The sequence below is a fragment of the Magallana gigas genome, chromosome 8 (assembly GCF_963853765.1).
Source record: "Magallana gigas chromosome 8, xbMagGiga1.1, whole genome shotgun sequence".
NCBI lineage: Eukaryota > Metazoa > Mollusca > Bivalvia > Ostreida > Ostreidae > Magallana > Magallana gigas.
In genome coordinates this window covers 2771479-2795317 of record NC_088860.1, presented here as the reverse complement: position 1 = coordinate 2795317, position 23839 = coordinate 2771479, and the positions used below count along the sequence as shown (strand labels likewise).

The 23839-nt window shown below is 31.3% G+C and overlaps 1 protein-coding gene across 8 annotated transcripts in view; it reads right to left on the bottom strand.

Moving 5' to 3' along the window:
• LOC105319840 (uncharacterized) overlaps window positions 1-17016 on the bottom strand; it is a 30661-nt gene extending 13645 nt beyond the window's left edge. For 2 of the 8 annotated variants that reach the window (XR_010708466.1, XM_011417548.4), the window contains exon 1: window positions 8554-8778. Coding sequence is in view for 2 of the 8 variants with exons in the window: in XM_034471898.2 (XP_034327789.2) it covers window positions 15899-15920 (22 nt within the window). In the remaining 6 variants the exon portion in view is untranslated. The other 6 variants (XR_010708467.1, XM_034471901.2, XM_034471898.2 and 3 more) reach the window with 6 other exon arrangements.
• Window positions 17017-23839: the final 6823 nt, after the last annotated feature.

Sequence of the window (23839 nt, the reverse complement as noted above, 5' to 3'; positions counted from 1 at the left end):
TTTAACATGTGGTCGAATATTCGAATGCTAAATATACATTCGAATATTAGAAATTTACTATTCATTCGCGAATATTCGAACATTCGTTTCAGCACTAAGGAGCTACGTTATTGCAGGATGGCAAACCTTGTATATAGCATACAATTATACTTCTAACATTCTTTTAACATAATAAAAAATACTTTTTTATTCTTCTGAACAAGTTAACCGGTAACTTAGTCTAGGCAATCGCCAGTCCTGTTTTAATCCGCTGTGATTAGTAACTAAAACATCAGAAATTCCGGAATACGTTATTGATCGAGTGTTTAAAAAGAGTTGATTTCAAGTTTTGTAAACATTGATATGTTAATCAGATTAGAAGTAGATTCCGGATCAAACTAACCTGCCTGCAAATTAAGATTCTGTGATATTTTAAAATTCGTAATGGCTCATTTTTTTTCGGATTTCAAAGATACCCTTCATTTACGAATTTATATCCAAAATTGATAATGAGCCACAATCTCTGTTTAACAAAATACATTAAAGCGAATCTAGGAATTTTCATTCTTACGAAGATGTGGAAAAAAGATAATTTACGAAAATTTACGCATTTCAACATTATTATACCCCGGATGGTATTATTGCTACATATAGACACGTGGTAAAGATATATGGTTGAACAACAATTCAGCTGAAATATAAAACACAGGTCATCACAGATTTACAAAGCTCACCGAGACGAGGCATCACCTTTATGTGGCATCATCTTTATGAGACCCCCTTTATCATATTATATGAAAATCATTCTTTATGATCTTCGATATTCATTGATACTGTTTTGATACAAAATTGTATATCATATGTTAATTTTTGTTATAATAACCATATGTTAATTTTATACAGTATTATAAGATGCAATGTTTATCAATAAAATATTATAAAATATGATTTACTTACAAAATATATCATTTAATACAATATATCTTATACTTACATGTATAAAAAATATACCCTTTTCCGCTCTGTGCGATATAAACCAAAAATACGCCTAGGGTGTGATATAAACCTTAGGGGTGTGATATAAGATTTGTATCATATGATACAATGTTATACAATACAATATCATATCATACAATATCGTATCAATTAAACAATATTATATAAAACAATATTATATATAATATTGTATCATATGATACAATGGTATACAATACAAAATCATATTATACAATATCGTATCTTGTTTTCCCTTGGACTGAAATGTCACATTTTCATTGGTTTAAACATAGCACGTGATTGCCTCATATATCTCTATATTTGTTCTGTGAGAAATAATATTAGGCAATATGGCCGTCATTGGTCGACCCTTCGCTTACTCATTTCGACATTTCATAGTATTTAATACATAAACCGCATGCCGTAAGTTCTTAAAGTATTTGGAGTAGTTGCCCTTTGAAATTCTTTAAAATTAGAGTAGTTGCCCTTAGAATATTGACGTCACATTGTTTTGTCTGGAGCAGAACAAAATGACAGTGTCGAAATTTGCTCAAATCTCTGCAGAGGAAAGGGAGAAAACATTTAAAATTGAATAACAACAAAACATTGTAAGTAAACATGGGTGAAGCAAAGATTTTTAAAGAGAATTTGAAAGGTGAGTTTGAAAATTCTAAAGAATTTAAATGAGTTAAATTGGACGAGATGTTAGGAATCTTGTACATGGCTTTGCGTAGATCATCGCTATTTGTTAATAAATATGTCGCCTGATAGTCCTAGGGAAAACAAAACACTTATTAGGTTAGTTACTGACTCACTACGGAAATATATTGGGTTGATCAATCTCATAGACGGCTCGGCTTCGCCTCGCCATCTATGAGATTGATCAACCCAATATATTTCCGTAGTGAGTCAGTAACTAACCTAATAAGTAATAATATGAAACAATATTATATATTACAATATCATATAATACAATTTCATGTGCTATAAATAATGAAAATACATTATATAAACCAATATAAAATTTTACAATATCGTATCAAACGATATGATATTTTATAATATACAATATCGTATGAGATGATACAATATCATTAATTGCAATACAATGTGAAATAATATCATTCGATTAAATAATACATTATACAATATCATAACATACAATATTGTATGATGATATACAATACTGTAAATAATTATATCATAGTACATTATCATATCATAATGTACAAAAAAATTTATACAATATTACATTGTATTATATAACTTATTACAATATAATGTATAATATTAAAAATTGTATCATATGAAACAATCGTGTATCATATATAGAATACTATATTATAGGAACATGATATATGATTAACAACAAACACATTTATCAGGAAGGTCTGGGTGAGGTAGAAGATTTTTTTAGGATCATTGATAATGGAGATTAGGCTCTTCATCTGAAGCTACCTCTGCCATTAATTCATATTATAGTTAAATAGTTATGCAAGCTATTATTTTTTAAACATGAGACCAGCATCCGAAACCCATAGCTCAGATTCAGCATTTAGCATTAGTGTCATAAGACGCACCCTCCATGCAAGTTTGGTGAAGTTAGGACTAGTAACAACAAAAATATAATCATCACCTGCTCTAAGAACTTTAACCAGCTCTTTAAACCTTAACCTCCTCCAGCATCCGAAACCTATGGCTTAGATTCAGCATTCATGCCTGTCAGGTGCATCAGTATCATAAGACGCACCATCCATGCAAGTTTGATAAAGTTAGGGCCAGTAGTAACTTGAAAATTGCTATCAAAGGGCACCTGCAACGAAAACTTTAACCTGCTCCAGAAACCTTAACATCCTCTAGCATCTGAAATTCATGGCCAAGATTCACCGTCCAAGTCCTTCAAATCCATAGGTAGCATTCAAGTATTTCAAGTCCATAAGTAGGTCAAGATGTATCATCCATGCAAGTTTGATGAAGATAGGACAAGTAGTAACTGAGATATAGGACATGTATCAAAAACTTTAACCATGTCCGGACGCCGACGCCGGGGGTATAGCGTAAGCTTCCTCTTCGTCTCGGTGAGCTAAACAATCAAGAACATGACAGTAATGCATGCAGTACAGTCCGTATAACATTTCTTCTACCCATGAAACAACATATACACATCAAAGTAAAATCAATTACACGTGACGAAACCCAACAATAACTTGGTATTTCCAGAGTGTGCTTAATATAAATGACCATATTTTGCGAGTGATATTAGTCTTTTGTAACAGTTTTAAAAGTAAAACACTTAAAATGGGCAGAATGGCTATTGAGAAAAGAGCGGGAGGCGTTCAAATGTTGATGTCTTGATTCTCTCTTTTAAATTCACTTTAAATCTGCTGTTCATTTCGTCCTCGACATTCTTTTCAATATTGAACAATTCGAATGAAGGTTATTTTCACATATATTTTTTCTTCTATGAGTGCATCATCTCTTTCATCAGATCATGCATATGTGTGATAATTTTCAACGGATTCATTCTCTTTTTGTGATCGGCTTCGGCCAATCACTGTTGTGTCCATATGAGGTATCCGGCAAATGTTTCCACGTGCGCACACATTCCGCTTGCATAAGTAGTTAAAGGGGCATGGTCACGATTTTGGTTAAATCTTATTTTTCTGTTTTTATTATTTACAATGCTTTAGGAATGCATTTCTAATGACCAAATGAAATTTAGGTGCCAGTCGATGAGTTTTAAGCAAGTCATAAAGCTCACAATTCCTCGTCATGTAAACAAGGCTCGTGCCCTGTTTTTGTTTACATAGGTTCAATATACCAGTAAAAAATCTTTTTCAAGTTGATTTGTCTATCTTTTTATTCATTTTATGCATAAATAAACAGTTCCTAACGATTAACACATTCATTTGAGGTCTAAAACTGGAATTTTCACTTCAACATTCAAAATGTAAACAAAAGTTTTGTTTACATTGCGAAGAATTGTAAGCTCTATAACTTGCTTATAACTCAACAAATGACAATCAAATTGTGGTTGCCTATTAAAAATGTCTTACTGAAGCATTGTTAACATTAAAATCGAAAAAATAATTTTTGACCAAAATCGTGACCATGCCCCTTTAAGAGATGCAAACATACATTAAATACAGTTCAACCTGTTAATTCAAGAATGCACATTTTGTCTCACGCGTAAGAATTTCGATCGAAAGATTCATTCAGTAATGCAGTTGACCTCGATGAACTGACCTCAATCATAAGAAGATGCTCCATGAACTGACCTCGATCTATTGATGTTGCATAATAGTAGCTAGGAAGACGGCTTGATTTATAAACAAGGTTACGTTATAATGAGACCTCAATAGCAAGTTATGATGGCATTCAATGTTTTTCAGTCGCACTAAATTATTTTAATTCAACTCTTTCTTTGTATACGTGTTAATTAATGCTCTTTGAAGAGCCCTTCTCAGTATTCTGAAGAAGAAGATACATTAACATATAATAATTACGTTAAAAATATAAAACTAGACAGGAGTTTATGAACGGCTTTCCCATAATTTATTTCAAAATTAAATTTGTTAACGGTTTATAATGATGAAATTATGGTGTACAGATTCAAAATATTCTATATTTTGTAAAAATACAGTACTTTTTTAATTATTTTACATCAAACTGATCATGTTCATTGCTTCTAGCTATCAATATATCATTATTGCCGATCATTCCTTTAAAAGGAATACTTGTCTAATCTTCCCCCATCAACACACTTTCAATAATACCTGGGAAGCTGATTTATACTTGTACAATACACACTTTACCCCCCCCCCCAAAAAAAAAACCCAAAAAAACCCCCCAAAAAAACCCTGCTTTTAGGTGTTCGAGTTTGACCTTCAAAATGTTTGCATTTTGATTGCAAAAGCACGCAACCAATATCATGTTTAGCCACCCTGATGACGGTGTCTTTCATGCATGACCATAATGAATAAGTTATGGGCACAGCTTAGTTTACGGAATATCTATCAATGCATGTCCAAAGATGCTGATAGGTTAATCAGAAAACGTTATTTGATTTTGACCAACTTCCCGACAAATACTGTCGAAGTGAAACATTTACTTCAGAAGATGGAATTCAATTTGGTTTTGAACACGTGCTTAAATAAGTGTTCATTATTATTCATTAAAAACCGTGGGAATCAGGTGTATGTTTTGTATAAAGATTAAAACCGAGTTTGTGTTCAAAATAAGAAGCTGTGTTTAGATGATGAAACTCTTCAGTAAATCTTATTTATTGATTAATTCATATGGTTGTTTTCAACACACTTTTCTTATATTGTCAATTGCTTTCTAATATTTCTTTGGACGACTGTGACTTTTAAATAGAAAAAAAATACTTATAACGAAAGACTCTGGCATTTTAACAGCCACATGAATGACCAATCTTGAAAAATTCACTAATCTTATTAAATATTAAACATAAGATAGTGTCAACTCATCGACAAAGCTGTTGATGGGGCCTAAATATCTCTTCACCCATAGCATTTCTTTACATGACTTGTAGTGTAAGAGATACTAAAGAATTCTAAGCTCTGTAACTCGCTTAAAACTACAAATTATACTCAATTTTGACTGCCTATTAAAATTGCCGTAGTGAAGCAATGCAAACATTTAAATCGGAAAAATAACTTTTGACCAAAATCGTGACCATGTCCGTTTAACATCAATGTTTAAGTACGAGTTATATAGCATTATTATACTTTCATGTAAATACTGAAATCTGATTGGTTTAGACGCAGTTGGTAATCCGTTCTTTTACCCTCAGCGTTAGCAACACACTTGGCAACGGGTAACACAACAAAGTATTTCATGCGCGTAAATTATGCGCGTACGGTTCGCTGCAGAATTCACTTCATTTCTATATAAAAGCAGTAAAATTGTCTTTAACATCAAGACATTCAGTATAATAAAATAAATAGTGCCTATTTGGGAGAGTAACTGTTGAAATTGACACCCCGAGAAAACCATTGTCAACGGGGTGTCAATTTCAACAGTTACCCTCCCAAACAGGCACTATTTATATATTGCTACGTTTATAATAATGTACATATTGTGTTGTTATAGGGTACTATTCAGTACTGAGTACACATCCACCAATGAGTTTATGAAGCTGTTATTGAATTATGCCTTCTGCATTCCCTAAACACACCAAGCAGAAACAAATACATGTATGTTGGCAAGTCGCATTCTCCTCCCATTTCAAGTTTTTTCACACCAAATTATAGACCTAAAAAGTAATTTTTTCTTTCTTTCATACATGTTATTTTTTTTTCTTTTAAAACATCCCTTTGAATTTTAAAGAACTGCGCATATATATTTTGAATAGGTTAATGCAAAGGTTTGAAATGAGATTGATTAGACAAAAATCCGATATAAACGAGAGAAATTTATTCAACCGCAGAGCTTTTAACCGATAAAATATAAGCATATGTGTTTAGTGTATCAGAAATTTATTTTTCCCTATCCCAAACAACGTTCAAATGGAGATTATGTAAATATGTTACATAATCATACCTTTCATTTTTCCGGTATAGTTATCATTGCCCAGCTATCCTGACCTAAAACCATGAAAGATCTTAAACATAAGTCAACATTGAAACATTCTGAAATTTGTCCGAGACAGCTAAATGATGTCACATGATCATGACAAAATTTCGAATATCAGCTCACAGACTTAACGTTGAAATTGGTCCAAATATCCAAAATTACCCAAAGAAGATCGATCTGTACCATTTGTGACAAGAAAGATGTACAGGATGAAATTCATATTCTTGAATGTCCCCATTTAAATGCACAAAAACGTAAACTTATTGATCTGTGTATTAATAAATGTCTACACTTTCAGTCCCTTTCTTCTTGTAATATTTTTTTTGGATTCTAACAAATGAAGATTCTGAAATTATTAAATCACTTGCAAAATTCATTCAAAACTTTAATTAGTTTGTTACTTATCGTCAGACGATTTACGATTTATAAATTATTTGGCAATATTATGCCTGTTTATGTTTCTACCCGTGTACACACTTGTATGTTGTCAACATTATTTTATATACATGTGATTGTAAATCTTTGTTGCTCCTATGGGGGCCCAAATTGGTTCAATAGAAATATTGTTATCTTGTATACGGTTTATTTGAACAACAAAGCAAAATTTTCAAAATTAAGGTCAAGATCTAGTTAATGATTCCAGACTGTCTTTTTGGTGCTAATGAATCTTTTCCTGTATTTTAGGGCTTTAAAGAAATTGTGTAGTAAATAAAACAATATTTTGACATTCTATATTTAATCATGGGAAAAGTAATTCCGGTACCTATACTCAATTTGACATCATTTTAAAGAGGAGGTCAAGAGCTTATTTAACGTCTTTTTGAAAAGACTGTAGACATTCTAGATATATTTTATCAGTCAAAAATGGAAAAAAACTCCGAAATGTGTTTCATATTTTCTTCATATTTCATAGAGAACGGTTGATTAAAACATGATTTTACATTGTGTCTACCAAAAATATAAGCCCCAGTATACCCTATGAAACAAAAATATTGTTATGAAGCATCATTTAAAGTATTTATGTCTTGAATTTCATAAACTTGTAGGCACCTTTCATTTACTAGATCTTGACCAGACTTTTTTTAATGTTATTGTGCTCTAAACTGCATCCAAACATCATCATTATGCAATAATGCATCAAAGTATGTAAACTATTTAAAAAGAACAAGAAATATTTATCTGGATATTATAAACTAGTCTTTTATTGCTTCCTTTTGTGACTTATCAATGGTAAACTGGTATAAGCGATAGTTTTCCCCTTATTTCTGTCACACCTTAAATTAAAAAAAAGACCCAAATTTTCTAGAATTTCAAAATAAAAAATATGTCTAGAATCAGGTGAATGAATTTAGCAAAGCATTATACCATTCATTTGAAAAATTAGAAATCTGCAGGATACTTTTTCAACCTTGTTTTGGTATGGGTTAGGGGTAGGTGGTGGTTTTACTTTTATCAATTTTTGTGAAAATGTATTCTGTAATTTTTTTTCCGACTAACATGTACCGACCCATTTGTTGTTTTGGTTTTTTTTAAGTTTTTTAAAAACGACTATAAAAATTATGGCGTATATATGAAGAATATGGGTAATTTAATTCTAAATAGTTTTTCTTTGCACACTGAAACTTCTTCATTGTTTTGAATAGAACTAATTTCACTTTCGATTTGATTACTGCAAGCTTAAAATGGCCGAGGCTTTATATTTAGAATATAGTATCTGCTTTTACTTGTTAACTGTTCCTATCTATACATTATTGCATATTCATTATCGAACACAAACGCTAACCGTCATAATCAAAAGCGTAGATAATGGCCTAGAACTTGAAAACAATGTAAACCCTCTGCAAGCACATTATCTTTAAAACATAGGTACATTTTGAGCAGAAACTGAAAGATGTAAATAACAGCACAGCACACATTCTAAGTCTAAGGACAAGCAAGAATCCTTGTTCCAATGAGACAGACAACACAGAACAGACTTACCCCACTTGTTGCGCCTTTTCCTGTTATCCCAAAATGTCACAAAAGCTTGTCTAGACTACATTTTAACTTCATTTTATTGCGTTCTTTAGTTAAAGCAAAGCACTTTGAACAATCGGTCACAGCTTTTTCGCTTAAATAGCGGTAGTAGTATAATTTTCTTTTCATTTAGTTTCTTCAACTTGATTGTCCAAGTGGGTTGAATATGTTTCACTCAAACGATAATATACGAACCATGATAAACAGGCGGTTAACAGGAACCTGAGTGATGTAATCCTTACAGTTTTACTACCCCGCTACTTCAACAGAGCGCATACAGCGGGGAAACATTTAATTAAATGCAGAAATAACCTACTTGTAAATGCACAACATGCCACGGTCTTACGATAAGATCATTTCTAACAAATTTTAAAAGCTTTTTGAAAAAATATGCACACTTGTATCTCTCTCTCTCTTTCTCTCTCTCCAAATTTAAAAATAGCTTTTTTATATTAAAACAATAACAGAAACTCTATGTGAAGATAAAGTCTGTCATCCGTTTTTTTAAGAAAAAAAAGGAGCATTGGTTGACAACATATACAGAGTGACTCCACACCGCCTGCATACAGTAAGGAATAAGGAATCATTCTTTGAGTATTATGAGGTCGGGGCGTGATCAAATCCAATAAAGCCAAAAGGGCTGTATGATAGATTTGATCACGCCCCGACCGAAATTATCACCTTATAATATTTTAAGAATGAATCTTTTTTACTTATATTTGTACAATTTTAAGCCATCGTACGATTAAATATGTAAATATAAATAAGCAAACCCCGCTGGCGCCTTAATTTGGCGTCATTTGAAGTTATAGGTTATATAGCACAAAATCGATACATAGTGTTATCACAAGCAGAGACACTGGAAATGTATTTCTCAAAGGTATGATGACAAGTGTGTCTATCGAACACGTGTTTTTGTTTATTTATATTATACCGGAAATCAAATCTGATTGCTTTCTATGATAAGTTTTCCACCTGTTATTCGGGTATTTAAATTAGAGAGGTGAGACTGAGTGAGTGAAGAATTTAGTGCCATTCGAAGGCTCTCTCTTCGTGCAGTTAGACGTGTCCCCCTACCACCCACCCGATCATACTCGTTTTCATGTATCATTTTATTGTTATTAACAATTTTCTCAGTATTGTAAAGAACTGAGGATTTACAAGAAGATATTTTTGTAATCTTATATATGTAATAAACTGCACTCTTGAGACCGCTTCTGTACCTACACACTGTGTTTATTTATTTTTTAAATTATTTATGTTCGGTTGAGTGTAACGAATTTAAACATTAGAACATAAATGTTTAGCATGTGAACTAGTTTTAGCAATTTTGCGGCTGGGAGTCCCCTATTGTTTTTTACTATCCAATTTGTTTTCTAGTCAAATGTTCGGGGATCTTCCAGCCGCTTTTGTTTATGTTTATATGTTCTATAATTTTGCGTCATTTTTAAATAAATGACAAAATTTTAACAATCAAGAGGTGTTACTGTTTTTATTCAAATGGAAACAAACAAGCGTCAATGTTGCCTTGAAAAGTAAAGAAGGGGTTTAACATAAATGTAAATGTAATGGGCTGACGACCTGTAAAGAGATAAAAATAATGAACAGGTCGTCTTATTCCGGGTGTAGATTTCGGCTTCCAATGTTCTTGGTATTGAAAAAATAAGAATACTATAACCTTGAAAATGATTTAATGTAAATATTTGGTTACAACCGAGCAAACCCAAAATCCACATATCAAAGCAAACAAAAAAAAACTTTTTATGACGGAAGCAGTGTGCATAAGATCTCAGCAAGCGGTTTATCCTCGTTTATTTCATACAAGCCCTGGGCTGGATTTTACAAAAGAACTTACGACAAAGTCGTAAATATTTACAACCTCGTAAAATGATCTTTAATGAACAAAATATTGACATAAAACCATTTGTTTACAAATATTTCAATTCCCATTATTATATTTTTTATCCATAAGAATAAATCATTGATTAGTTGGTGATTAATTAGCATTCATTAATTTGGTGGTAAGTCTTATCTTCTTTTGTAAAACGCAGCCTTTGTATGAAATAAATGAGGATAAACCGCTTGCTGAGGCAGATGTAGTGTTTCGTCAAACATACAGATATATAAACACCCATTGTAATTCTGTTTGATATTATTGTTTACAAAATTTGAGGAGTAGTATAACCTCAGTAAACATATCACAAGATTGCATCCTTAATTAATATAATTCCTCACCCGACATTTCTGAATCTTAATTTTATTCAATTTCTGTATTAGATATATCATTATATGAGCCTAATAAAAACAAAATTATTCATCTCTGCATGAACTTTTTAAAGTGTCGAAAAGTTATATTTTTCAAATCACAAGGTCAGCTTCTTAGCTGACCCATTTACTATTATATAAATAAAATCAATTTATACTTAAATTTTTAATCAGTGGAAAGATTTCATTTTTGCAGATTCACGCAACAGCGGTTCATATCGCTCTACATCGTATGGTTTTAAAGAAATGCCTCGAAATTCTGGCATGTCGATTTTGGAATTTCGCAGCCTTGACCTCATTATCGCCTCATCATTGCTTTGATTTTTGCGTGTCGGCAAACAAGATACCCATTTAATACTTAATTTCCATATTGATTATGGCCGGAATATGCATAAATAAATGATCAACGCTGACATTAATGATGTTGTTTAGTGTTTTTAAAAAATGCGTGACAGAGGATAGTTAGACCCTGTAGAGATTTCAGCGTAAAGTAAAGTGGTGGAAGCAAAAACTCGGGACAGAGAAAAGACACCCGTTGTTCAGTGCATCAACGTCCCTATTGCAACTATTTTAGCTTACGAAGAAGTAATGAATTATTCAAGGTTTGACTGCACATGACGCACAAGAACAAAAACGATGTATGTTTCTGCGAAACCTGATCCATTAAACTTTAAAAGATCCGGGTTATGTAACTGATATACTCTTCATATCATTTGGGTTACTTTAATATAGAAAAACAGCGAATCGAGTGGTGAAAAGTCAACCATAAACACGCAGTCTCTGTGCTATAACAAAAGATCTAGATCTAGGTCTAGAACGCTCTTATAAAAAAAACCACAACTCTGAGAATTTGACACAATGAGTAAGAAATTTAGAACACACTATTAAAGTGGCCAAGTTATAAGGACAATTGTAAAGTCATTAATGAATAACAACACGTGTAACACGTGTAACACAGGCCATATTCCCGTTTTTTAGAGCTCTAATTTTTCGAAAAGCCTCAAAAGTAGTTTACAGTTTAAGAACAGGCCAAGAGTGACATAGTGGATTAGTATACAAATGTTTTCTCGTCATCATTTAGTTCTATTGGCTAAATTCTGATTGCAGGCTGATAAAAAATAGAAACATCTAGTTATCTCAATGTTATTTAGTGCTATAGAGAGTAAAATTAAAACGATATTGAATCAGGCTTATTAAGTACTTGATTGAATGTCTAATTCAATCTTATTCTAATTCCCTTAGCGTTTACGTCAGGCAATAAAAATAGAACAATTTAAGTGAGATGCGATAGCCAATACCGCAACATGCATGTAAGTGTTGCTCCCCTTAGATTATCTTTTTAAGACATCATGGGAGGCAGTTTTAAATAAACATTCAAATAACCATAGCTTTAAATTTTTCGGAGATGTATAATTAATCTTTTTGAATCTTAACATATACAGAGAGCTCCGTTCACGGGGGTGGACGGAGACAATATCAGAATTTTATTCATTAAATAAAAATTTAGTATTATTTAAAAAAACAAAAAAAACCAATTAATATACCTAAGATTGATTGTTTTGGGGGGGGGGGGGAATGGTAACCGTTTAAACTGATTTTATTTTATATAGGTTACGTTCCCTTTGTTCTATAGGATGAATTCTAACAGCATTGCTATGTGCGTGTAATCTTTTATAATTAACTTGCTGTGACCAGTGTATATACCATACAGTTGTAAAAAGCTTGTAGTTAAATAGAAAGTACTGTAGGGTTAGTGTTCATATGCTTTAATGTACTGGTATATCTGCAAAATCGATAAAGAAAACATTTAAGCCATCAAATTATATAAAAGCCCGTGAATTCACATTGAGTCCATATTGTGACGAATATTTAACTGTTCTCGATAATTTTATTAAATATATATTTTCAACATCACTAACAAGCAATACGCATTTGATGTAATAATTTTGTAATCATATAAACTTATTATATGACTGTTGACAGTTGATATACAATTAGCACTTACTGTAAAATGAAAAATTTATACCATACAACCGTCGCTTATTGTTACATTGCTGTAAACACTTACATTTTTATATATGGTAGATTTATTCACCTATTTTACCATAGCTGTATAAACACAATATATTGCTTTGTATACATATGGATTATCTAGCAATAGATTAAATCACTAATTGTTATATTGCTATACAAACATAAAATAAATTTTATCACTTATTGTAATATTGCTGTATAAACATACAACTTCATCTAGCAAAAGATTTATTCACTAATTATAATAATACAATATGAACATAAAAATAGATTAAAAACTTATTGTAATTTTGCTTTATAGACATACAGCTTTTTTTTCAAGCTGCTGTTGTACTTAACATTAAAGTACCAAAATTACACATGTAGCAGTTTCAACAGCGCACATGATAAATACGTTATTATACGGAGATTACACTGAACATATTGAATTTCTTTGGCTACTAAATTAAACAGAACTAATTATTAACCTCAACCTGCAAAGTTACTCATAATGTGTAAAATACATGAGACAAATATACGGTCTCGATATATCTATCATAGATCAAAAACAAATCCACTTACTAAGTAGTATTAACGTAACTCATAAATGAGATAAAATGGCAACTTACAAATGAAACCAGTGGTAAATTCATGTAGTACATCGATCGTCCATTTGATTTTAATGTAATATACTGCTTTTTAAGCCAATGTTGATAAAACAGATGTTTTATCCTCTAACAAATCGCATGTTCCCTTTTGACATCCGCTTCATGCATAAAATATTGATTTTTACAATTTGATATTATTTATAAATGCAACAGCACGCATCGATTCATCTTTAAAAATACATTGTAAACTGATATTTTAACAAGAAATCATCTTGACGCAAGCGTCAAATGGGCCGCAAAAAATATAATTGTTGTATGAGTCATTGGTTGTTTACATTAAAACACACCACAAAATAGAAAATAAAATTTGGTTGTACTAATTTTTATGGTAAATTTTAATATAATTTCAGCAACTTGTTTTGAAGTTTAACTTTTTACTATTATCACAAAGAATCGAGTTCGTTACTGTAAGCATTTCTAACGGTAATTGTTTGATCATTGCCATAGTATGAAGTAATGGAAAACACATTGATTTGTACAATTCAAAGGTCAACTCATCATTTTTCTCTTGGAGATTATGTATTTCAAACCAATTTGTTTTTTTTTTGTTGCATCGTATTGAATGAAAACTTAATGCATTAGTTTATATGAATTTAAGAGATCACATGATAAAATAGAAATTGATTAGTTTAAATTTTCCAGTCAATTCAAATTTTCATTTCTGTCATATTTTTGCGTAAATAATTGAAATTGATGTCATTTCATGATATTTTCTACCACATTTTACATGGAAATATAATAAATACACACACAAAGTCATTTTATTTGACACGGCACACAGAAATTCAAATATATCATTTATAAAAAATTTAATGACATTCAGGTCTTTAGTATTTTAGGTCTTTAGTATGTACCGCATACCGATCCCGATGCATTGTTTTGAAAAGAATGTAAAAACTCCGAAGTTTTCCGAATAGATTATAGTCTCGATAAAAACGCGCCAAACACGACAATCTATTAAGTATGACCTACTAGTATTTTTCAATTACGAGTAAAACAAAAAATATGTGATATTTTTTAAAAGGTACATCACATATTTACTTTTAATTCATAAAAAGTATGCATAGTATTAATTCTATTAAAAAGAACTATCCCGCAGAAACGCTGTAACAATATTTAAATGTGTATCAAATAACGGACCGCCTTCCGGCGGCCCGTAAAAAAGGAATTGCGGACAATGCATCTTTTTACTTTCAGACGTAGGACCTATCTGAAAACTTTCTCCCTTTCTTTTGTACTGTTAATATATACATGGAAAAGAATAAATAAGTATTCAATATTCCTTATCTCAGTTTCACGGACATGTATCAATCATGTAAAAGACTCATTAGTAAGAATATCATACCTTTATATGGGTAGCTGTAAGAGGGCTATCTATGACAGACTCAGTAGAAAGAATATCATACCTTTCAGTAGCTGTAAGAGGGCTATCTATGACAGACTCAGTAGTAAGAATATCATACCTTTATATCAGTTGCTGTAGTAGCTCTACCTATGGCAGACTCAGTAGTAAGAATAGCATACCTTTATATCAGTAGCTGTAGTAGCTCTACCTATGGCAGACTCAGTAGTAAGAATATCATACCTTTATATCAGTAGCTGTAAGAGGGCTATCTATGGCAGACTCAGTAGTAAGAATATTATACCTTTATATGAGTCTACCTATAATAGACACAGAAGTAGGTATGGTATACCTTCATATAAGTAGCTGGATAGATCTAACTATAGCAGACGTAGAAATAGGAACAATATAGTTTGATCAGAATAGCCCGCTTATCGATAGGTTTAAAATCTACAACAGATGAAGTTGACAGGGAACTGAGAGGACTGAAATTTACAAACCCTGTTATCTATTGGTCGCAACCTACAGCGACCCAAGAAATCACACTGGCGGCTGAGTTTTACAAACTTTTCATAATCAATTTATTTCTTTGTTAAAAGAAAGAGCTAAAATATAAACAGACAAATGTTCTCTTTAATGATTCATGGGGGTCATGATGGTAGCGATCATTGCAGAAAAAACGCGGGTTATTCTTCTTTTCTGCAATGTCACCACCTTCATATCCAGCATGAATCACCAAAAAAGCAGTTTCAATGAATCTCATGATTGCGATTTTATTTATAAAGTTGAGAAAAAAGCATGCATTAATTCAAGAAAAAGGAAGGCTATTGTGTATTCAGATGGGATAAAAGCAGTTATGTTTTATAGCGTCATTAAAAAGTGCAGCACTTCAAGGCATTACTCGTGGTGGCTCAATTTACATGTAATTCTTGGGTACCTCCCATCCATGAATTAGGGTTATACAGTATTTCCTTTGGGAAATAAAATTATAAAAGAATACACGAGGTGCGAGCCCACAAACCTGTAAAATTCACGCAATCCATTGAAATTGGCTCCCGAGAGTTTTAGTAATTCCACAGTATAAGTACTGCTGATATCACTTATGGCTACACATTTCTTTTTTTCTGTCGCTGATTCGGTAAAATATTCCAACTAGTCAATTAAATAATTTGTTCTTACATCTGTCAATTACCTGTTTATATGCATATCTAGACATACAGCTGTTGTTAGTCCTAGGGTTAGTGTAAATGATAAATACTGGCATTGATTGAAAAATGTAACAGAACTCTATGGATCAAACTACTCCCAGTTATTGAAACAGTATTGCAAATTACTGTTATAATTACTAGTATTGTGTATGATACAGCACTGTCATTGATTATAAAAGTACTATGAATCATCTACCGCCATAAACTATTGTACGTGTACTGTATAAATACAACTAAACTTGTCGTAACAGTGTTGTATGAAAACAAAACACACTGTTTATAATTGTAATTTATAGGTGTTACTATATAGTAATAGTACTGTATATAATATACAGATGCCTCTAGATGTAACAGTACAGTTTATGATATACTAATTGCACTGAATGTAGAAGTACTGTATACCAATGTGCTTTTAACAATGATGCTTAGATAGTCGAAGGAAGGGACTATACAATTAAGTCATAAAATAAGGAAAATAAAATTATCTCACCTCAGAAGGATAAACATAATGTATCTAATTTTCAAATTTTAGAGTTATCAGGTTGTCATATATAAACCAAGATTTTTAGATTAGTTGAAATAAATAAAAATTCATTAAGTTGGAAGGAAACAATCATAACATAACACAAATAAGATTCATTCACTTAGAAACTAACATAACATATAAAGTATTCTAACATATAAAGTATTTCTACTTACATGTTACAGCAAGATATGATCCATGCCGTTCACCGTTAAACCCATTGATTTGTAGACCTGGCTTGTAAGCTAAAATGAATAACTTAGTATCCATACCTTGGAGCCAATTTCACACAACATTTGCGAAACACATTTGGTATAAATTGTGTTCTTTGATGTAAACTTATTAAGAAATACGAAAACGCACAACATATGCAGCCATTTATACATTTTAGAACGTTCCATTACTAGATTACTAGATTGCATTAGATTTTGACTTCCTGTTCATTGAAGCATTAAACAGTCATGAAGCTGTTAGTTCCATAATTTCCTTTGGTGGCAATGATTTTCTGTAGTGTGGCTTTACTTAATAACAATGCATATGAAACATAATCATTTTGCCTAGCAGGAGGGACTGAAATGTTATGTAATTCCAAAAAAGGTCAGATTCTTTTTTTTTCAAAACTATTATAAAAGAAGCAAAAAGTAGGACACAGTCATGATATATAGCTGAAAAATATTTTCCTTATATTTTATTGTTGCATTTAATAGCATAACAGACAGTGTTTACCGGTTACATAATAACCTTAAACATCTACTCATTGATTTCGCCACTGTATAATGTAAGCCTTCAAACTTCAGTTATCTCCTGGAGATGCTACTCAAGCTCAGTAACCACGAAGTCTAGTAGTTCTTTCACAAGCGGTTTTATTTAAGCGTGATCGTATAGTCAAAGTTACAACAATTAAAAGCAACCCAAATCAAAGAATCTGCTCAACATAATTTTACATGGGTATATATAAGATTTTACTTATGATGGACAGTTTTGACTAGTTCGGCCAATTTACGACGATTATGAGTGAACATTTAGTGTTTAAAATTAAATTTAATATTTTATTTCTAAATAAAGTAACAAAACAGTCAAAAACTGCCAATCAAAGGTATGGATGCATGATTTGAGTCTCCGAGTCCTGAGTCTCGGAGTCCCCCACCTAGGTATTAGGAATCACTTACTCATACATGGCATAAAAGGTTACAAAGGTTAATATATAGAATATACAATACATGACTCAATATAGAGTAACAGAGCTATCGTTGCAGACACAGAATCGCCAACTATGACACTTGTTTTTAAACTCTCAATTTGATATTATTATGCCGGTATTATTCACCTGGTTTCATAACATCATTTAGGAATACTATGCAGTGCTACCAGAGTTACAGAAGTTAGTTTTCATTACCACCATTCAGTGCGCAGTACCTAGGTACACATAAGTGTCATAGTGACCAATATGTAATACTAGCAATTCAAGGTCATAGCATGGCTATCTATTTACAATAGTTTGAAACTATTAAATACATACTTGTAAATTAAATAATTAATTTTTAAATCGGTATTTTTACATCTGCAATAGTGTAAACAAACTGGGTAATTAGCGTAAGTGACTAATGTGAACAATTTAACACTCACGATGCAGTCATGAGATAACACATTTTCAAAGAAAAGCTATCCTTTTAATGCTCATTTTTCAACTAGTGTTAAACATTGCTATGCTTATATTACTCATATTCCACCTGCCAGGGTTTATATTTACAGTAATGAAAAAAATATGACAATAACAAACCGTCAACCTATAAAAAATCCATAAAACGAAATACAAATTCAAAGCAGAACAACACGGACCTCCAAAATGATAGAGGAAAAATACAAAGAGGAGCAGAGCAAACTCGGACCTCTACAAAGATAGAGGTAGGATCAGGTGCCATGTAGGAGTGAGCATCCTCTGCTGACCGGTCACACTCGCCGTGTGCTCTTTGTCGTAATCGGGAAAAAAACCCGGAGAAGTCCGTAGACAATTAGGTGATTAATTATGGTCTAAAAATTAGTATGAAAAATGTCAGTCAGTGATGTTACGTTCAGCAGGAATAGTTATGCTTATGATATTCCTACCTATGTAAACATGGCTATATATGCTTACATTACTCATATTCCACCTGCCAGGGTTTATTTTTACAGTATTGTTACTTTCAGCAGGAATACTTATAGCTGTAGACATGTATATGAGGTTTGATTTAACAGTTGTAGATATACAGTACTGATAGAGTGTATTATTCTTACATTGCTTGAACGATTAGTGACAACAGTGTATTAGTTTTATACCGTACGGTAATGTAATCATACAGCCAGTAGAGATATTATCAGTTGCAGTGATATGGTTTTAATACAATCATCATGGGCGACAAATGTACCCTATTGTACCTTTGTACCCTATATTAACAAGAAACCAAATTGAAAACATTAGTATATATTGCACAGCATAATCACTATATCGGCAATTTTTTTATATAACATTGTATATGCGGTACTGTTTGGTTTTGTTATTCTGGGTGAGGGGTCACATTAATTTCGGTTACTCATAATCCATTGTTTATAAAAGACTAACAAAGGATAAATGTCTATTTCCATGATTATTTTTATCTTTAGACCATCACAAATTTACTCGCCGAGTAAGCCAGTGTTCTGTTAGATTTCTTCTATACAACGAAATGAATACTATGATCCATTTGTTGTTCTTTAGACTTTTTAAATCATACGGCAGTTCATGTTTAATGATATAAAAGTATTGAGTGTTTCTCAATCAAATCATAAGCTCATACAAGTATATAAAATAAGCAATTGTCAATATAACTTTACTCACCACAGTTCATACATGACTTACAATAAAAGTTCATTGTTAACGTTAATTACAATTAATAGTCTTAATCTTTTCTATCCGTTGACCGTTGTCAAAAGACCAGTTTTAATCTTCCTGGTCATTTCGGTGACAACATGAATCCAATCAATGTCACTTATCTTTTACGGTCAATGACCTTACGAACTTTAACACTGTTTACTAGTATCTCTTTTTACATGCGTATCGCATCGTCATTTGCACTAATATCTTTAAGTACCGAGTGATTAATAAGCAAATGATTAATTATCGGAAAGAAAAATACAATCATGAAAATTATGTTTTACACATTGCTTTCTGGTTACATTACGTTTTAAAGTTGTTTTATTTTAATATATAAATGGTGTTATTTGACTTGACACTGTGTAACGATTTTTTTCTTCAAAATTATAACTTTAACTTTTTTATCGTGGAAATCTCAGTCTTTAACGTGGGTTAACTTTCTTCAAGTGTATAAAATGAAAATTTATTGACGATAAATTATTGTTTTACTAAGGTACCAAACAATGTGTATACTACACTAATCATTTTCTAATTATTAGTACAAATGTTTCCTATAAATAACATTTACAACTAGTGGCACTGGTACATTGTATGTTAACAGTACTAAATCAAATGTTGTCAGTAGTATATCATAATTAATTCTGGTACTATTACTGACAAATAAGTTTTACACTAGGTACAATAGCAATCAATGGCAGTAGTATACTATACCCAGTACCATTACAATAAGTGATGGTGATGTACCATATCATACTTATTGTTAGATCATAATTAATCACCTAACTGTTTACGGACTTTTCCGTTTTTCACGACTACAACAAAGAGCACACAGCGGGTGTAACCAGTCAGCAGAGGATGCTCACTCCTCCTAAGCACATGGTTATACCACTAACTTTTTTAGAGTTCTATATTTGCTCTGCTCCTGTTTTGTATTTTTCCTTTGGACTTTTGATTTTGAACACTGTTCGTTATCACCACATGTCATTAAAAATCTGATGTTATTTGTAACTGTTTTATATAATACACTGTTGTAAAGAGATCTCAGTTGTGTAAATAAAGCAAAATAGTGTTACAATAAGACATAATTGCACACGGTATATTTACAATCAGTAGAAAATGGAACATTATATACTCTTCTGGTAATAATAATGTCCTTTATTAATACACGATAGCACAAAAACTAGTTCACATTGTGGTCCTGAAAACGTATTTACAGACAGCAACTATATACAGAAACTGATAGAATATACAAAATATTTGATGAGAGATCGATAAATGTACATCAATGTGATTTTTACTACATGTATACTTGCCTAAAATAGAGCCAAACATTATCAAAACCTTTAATGAAAATAAAACACATGCTATTACTGCAACGCCGAATGAAAATATTCTCTGAGGTAAGCATATTTAAAAGATTCTAAAGTTGGGTGACATGTTAAAAATGAGATAAATCATTCCATAAAAGCATGCTGTAAACTGTAAAAGATCGTCTAAAAAATTCTGTCTTTGCCCTAGGAATGCATAATGCATTACTATGGCTTAATCTGATTGATCTTGTATTCATTTCATTTACATATTTAAAAAAGTCAAGCTAAGTTGGAGTTTAATCATGTAGAACTTTAAAAACAAGAATAATTGTTCTGTACGCAAAGTAATCTACAAGCGGCATCCAATTCAATTGTTGTAGCATTTCTGACAAAGATGAGTAAAAATGTTTGTTTAAAATAACCTTAGCGGCTCGATCGCTTTTGAAGTTTACACAATATATCAGACCATTTTTGTTCTTCATGTTTCCCCAGACAGAGCAGCAGTAATTAAAATGTGGAAAAACAATTGTATTAAAAATTTTCAACAATAATTCTGATGACATAAACGAACGCAATTTACTGAATACATCTATTTAACTTGCATGTTTTCTTATCTTACTTATACAATCAATAAAGTATTTATAAAACAACGAAAAAATAGAGCTAAATTAATCACTATAAACAAAATGCGAATATCTTAGTACCTATTAATATACAAATACATTGTACCTTATACAAGAGGCAGTGTTCTAAGCTACACCGCTAGGAACTCTCTTTATTATTCTGTACTAACATTTAGATTAGAACTATTTAATAAATCATTTATTCCTCATACTGTCAGAAGATGAAATGCCCTAAGTAATAATACAAGAGAGGCAACCTCTATTAAAATATCATTAAAATATCTAAAGCTGCATTGTCCGATTTGTTTGCTATAACAGTATCACATTTTTCCATGGAAACTAATTATCTTAGAAAGTCAAAGACCCATTTACACTTGCAGAATCGGCTACCTTTCAAGGTTAAATATATTTAAAGTAAACAGAAAATACTCTTTATGGACATAAAAACAAATCAAAATGCAAGGAAATATGAACAAAAGGGAACTGTTTGATTTTGTCCTCGGAATGTTTTGGTTTAAACAACCGGGATGTTATGCATCGATTGTAAACATAAACTTCAGACATAAAAGTGAACAAAATATACACAGGTTTATTTATGATTTGCCAGAACACTACTCATATTTAGACTCTATTAAAAGCGATGTCAAAGTCGTAATATAATCATCCTCGCCTCGGCGTCAGGGGTGAATTTCATTTCATTTAAATATGACTTAAGTGACCGGGAAAGCTACTGCACTGACTATTAATATGCACATATAGCATAACCATAATTTGATTAACCATAATCACAAAATTTGATTTAAAAAAATAGGACCAAGCAGTTTTAAAAATTTTTTATTCGATGTTATGGTAAAGCCTCAGAAATATCTTTCATTTGGAAAAAGAAATTTTAACACAGCTCACATTCGATTGAGACACAATTGTTTTTTTAAATTCTGACTTATTCCGCTTTTAATAGCCAGTACAACCTGTTCATGTGGCTTTCTAGAAGATCCATTTGTTTTTTGTCTGTAAAAAGTATATAATAGCTCGGAATTCTTTAATGAATAAACTATTGACATTACGTTATATACACATTATAGATGCACATTTACTGCTATGGATGATGATTCTTTAACAAATGCATAAAACACTGAAAGTTTCAAGACTGTACAAATTTTCATGAATGTGATCCCATTTCAAAAAATAACTAAATTTACAATGTAATGTATGTAATGTATAATGTTGATATATATTACTGGCAAAATTTATAAAATTCATTATTAGGAGAAGACTACTTTAGTTATTTAGAACTTGGGTCTAATCAATTTGATTTAATCAATAAAATATGTTTAATTCAATTCAATTAAGTATTTTATAACTGTACTTGGACTTATGGGGGGTGCGATATAAAAATGCCATGACCTAGTCATGATTTTTATTTTAAAAAATATCAAAGAAACAATAAAACCCGTCATGTGATGAAGAATTTCTTTTAACAAATCGCTAGGTGTCTTTATAATTGTCTTTGAAAATCGTTCCTGTCAATTTACTCCAATGAATATTGAAAAGGGATGTGTAATTACAACTGAAATTAGCCGAAAAGGGGTATGTGATAATTTTATTACCCTACCAAGTGTTTATGGTATACGAGTAGGTGAATGTTTGGTTTATATTGGAAAGTGCAGGAACAAAAAAGATATTTTATAAGTATACGATATAATTTTACAATCAATGATAGTGATGTGTATAAATGTTTAATTATGGAGACCTTTTGTAATTTGACCTGATTTAGAAGAAAAATTTAAAAGACATTAGGAATACAATCAATTGCAAACATTTTAAATATATCAGGCTCACAGTTACGGTATTGAAATTTTACATTTAAAGGGACTTGGACACGATTTTATATCAAAATTTTATTTTTCATTTTTTACAAATAAAATGGTTTACTTACGCATTTAGAATGATTGACCAAAATTTTAATGTTAGAATTCAAGTTATAAGAGGGATGCAGAGGTAAGAATTCACTGCCATGGAACAAAGCTCGAGTCTTATATTTGTTTACAAATAATGTAAAGTATGGAATTACCATTTCTTTGACAAATGACTCGTGGAAAAAAGGTTAACTTATTCAATGTGTTTATAGATGATATTATCAACAGAAGAAAGCAACATTAAATTGAGACTTATACCAATAAAACACATCTGTAAACAATAACAAGTCCCGACCTTTGTTTACAAAACAAAGAATTTCAAGCCCTGTATCTTGCTTATAACTCAATATTTGACTTTCAAAATTTGACAAAGCATTACAAATAACCATGTTAACCATTATTTACATTATAAATGGAAAACTAAAATTAAAAATGTTGATCTCAAATCTTGTCTTAGTCCCTAAGTGATAAGTAAGGACAGTAGTGTGCATA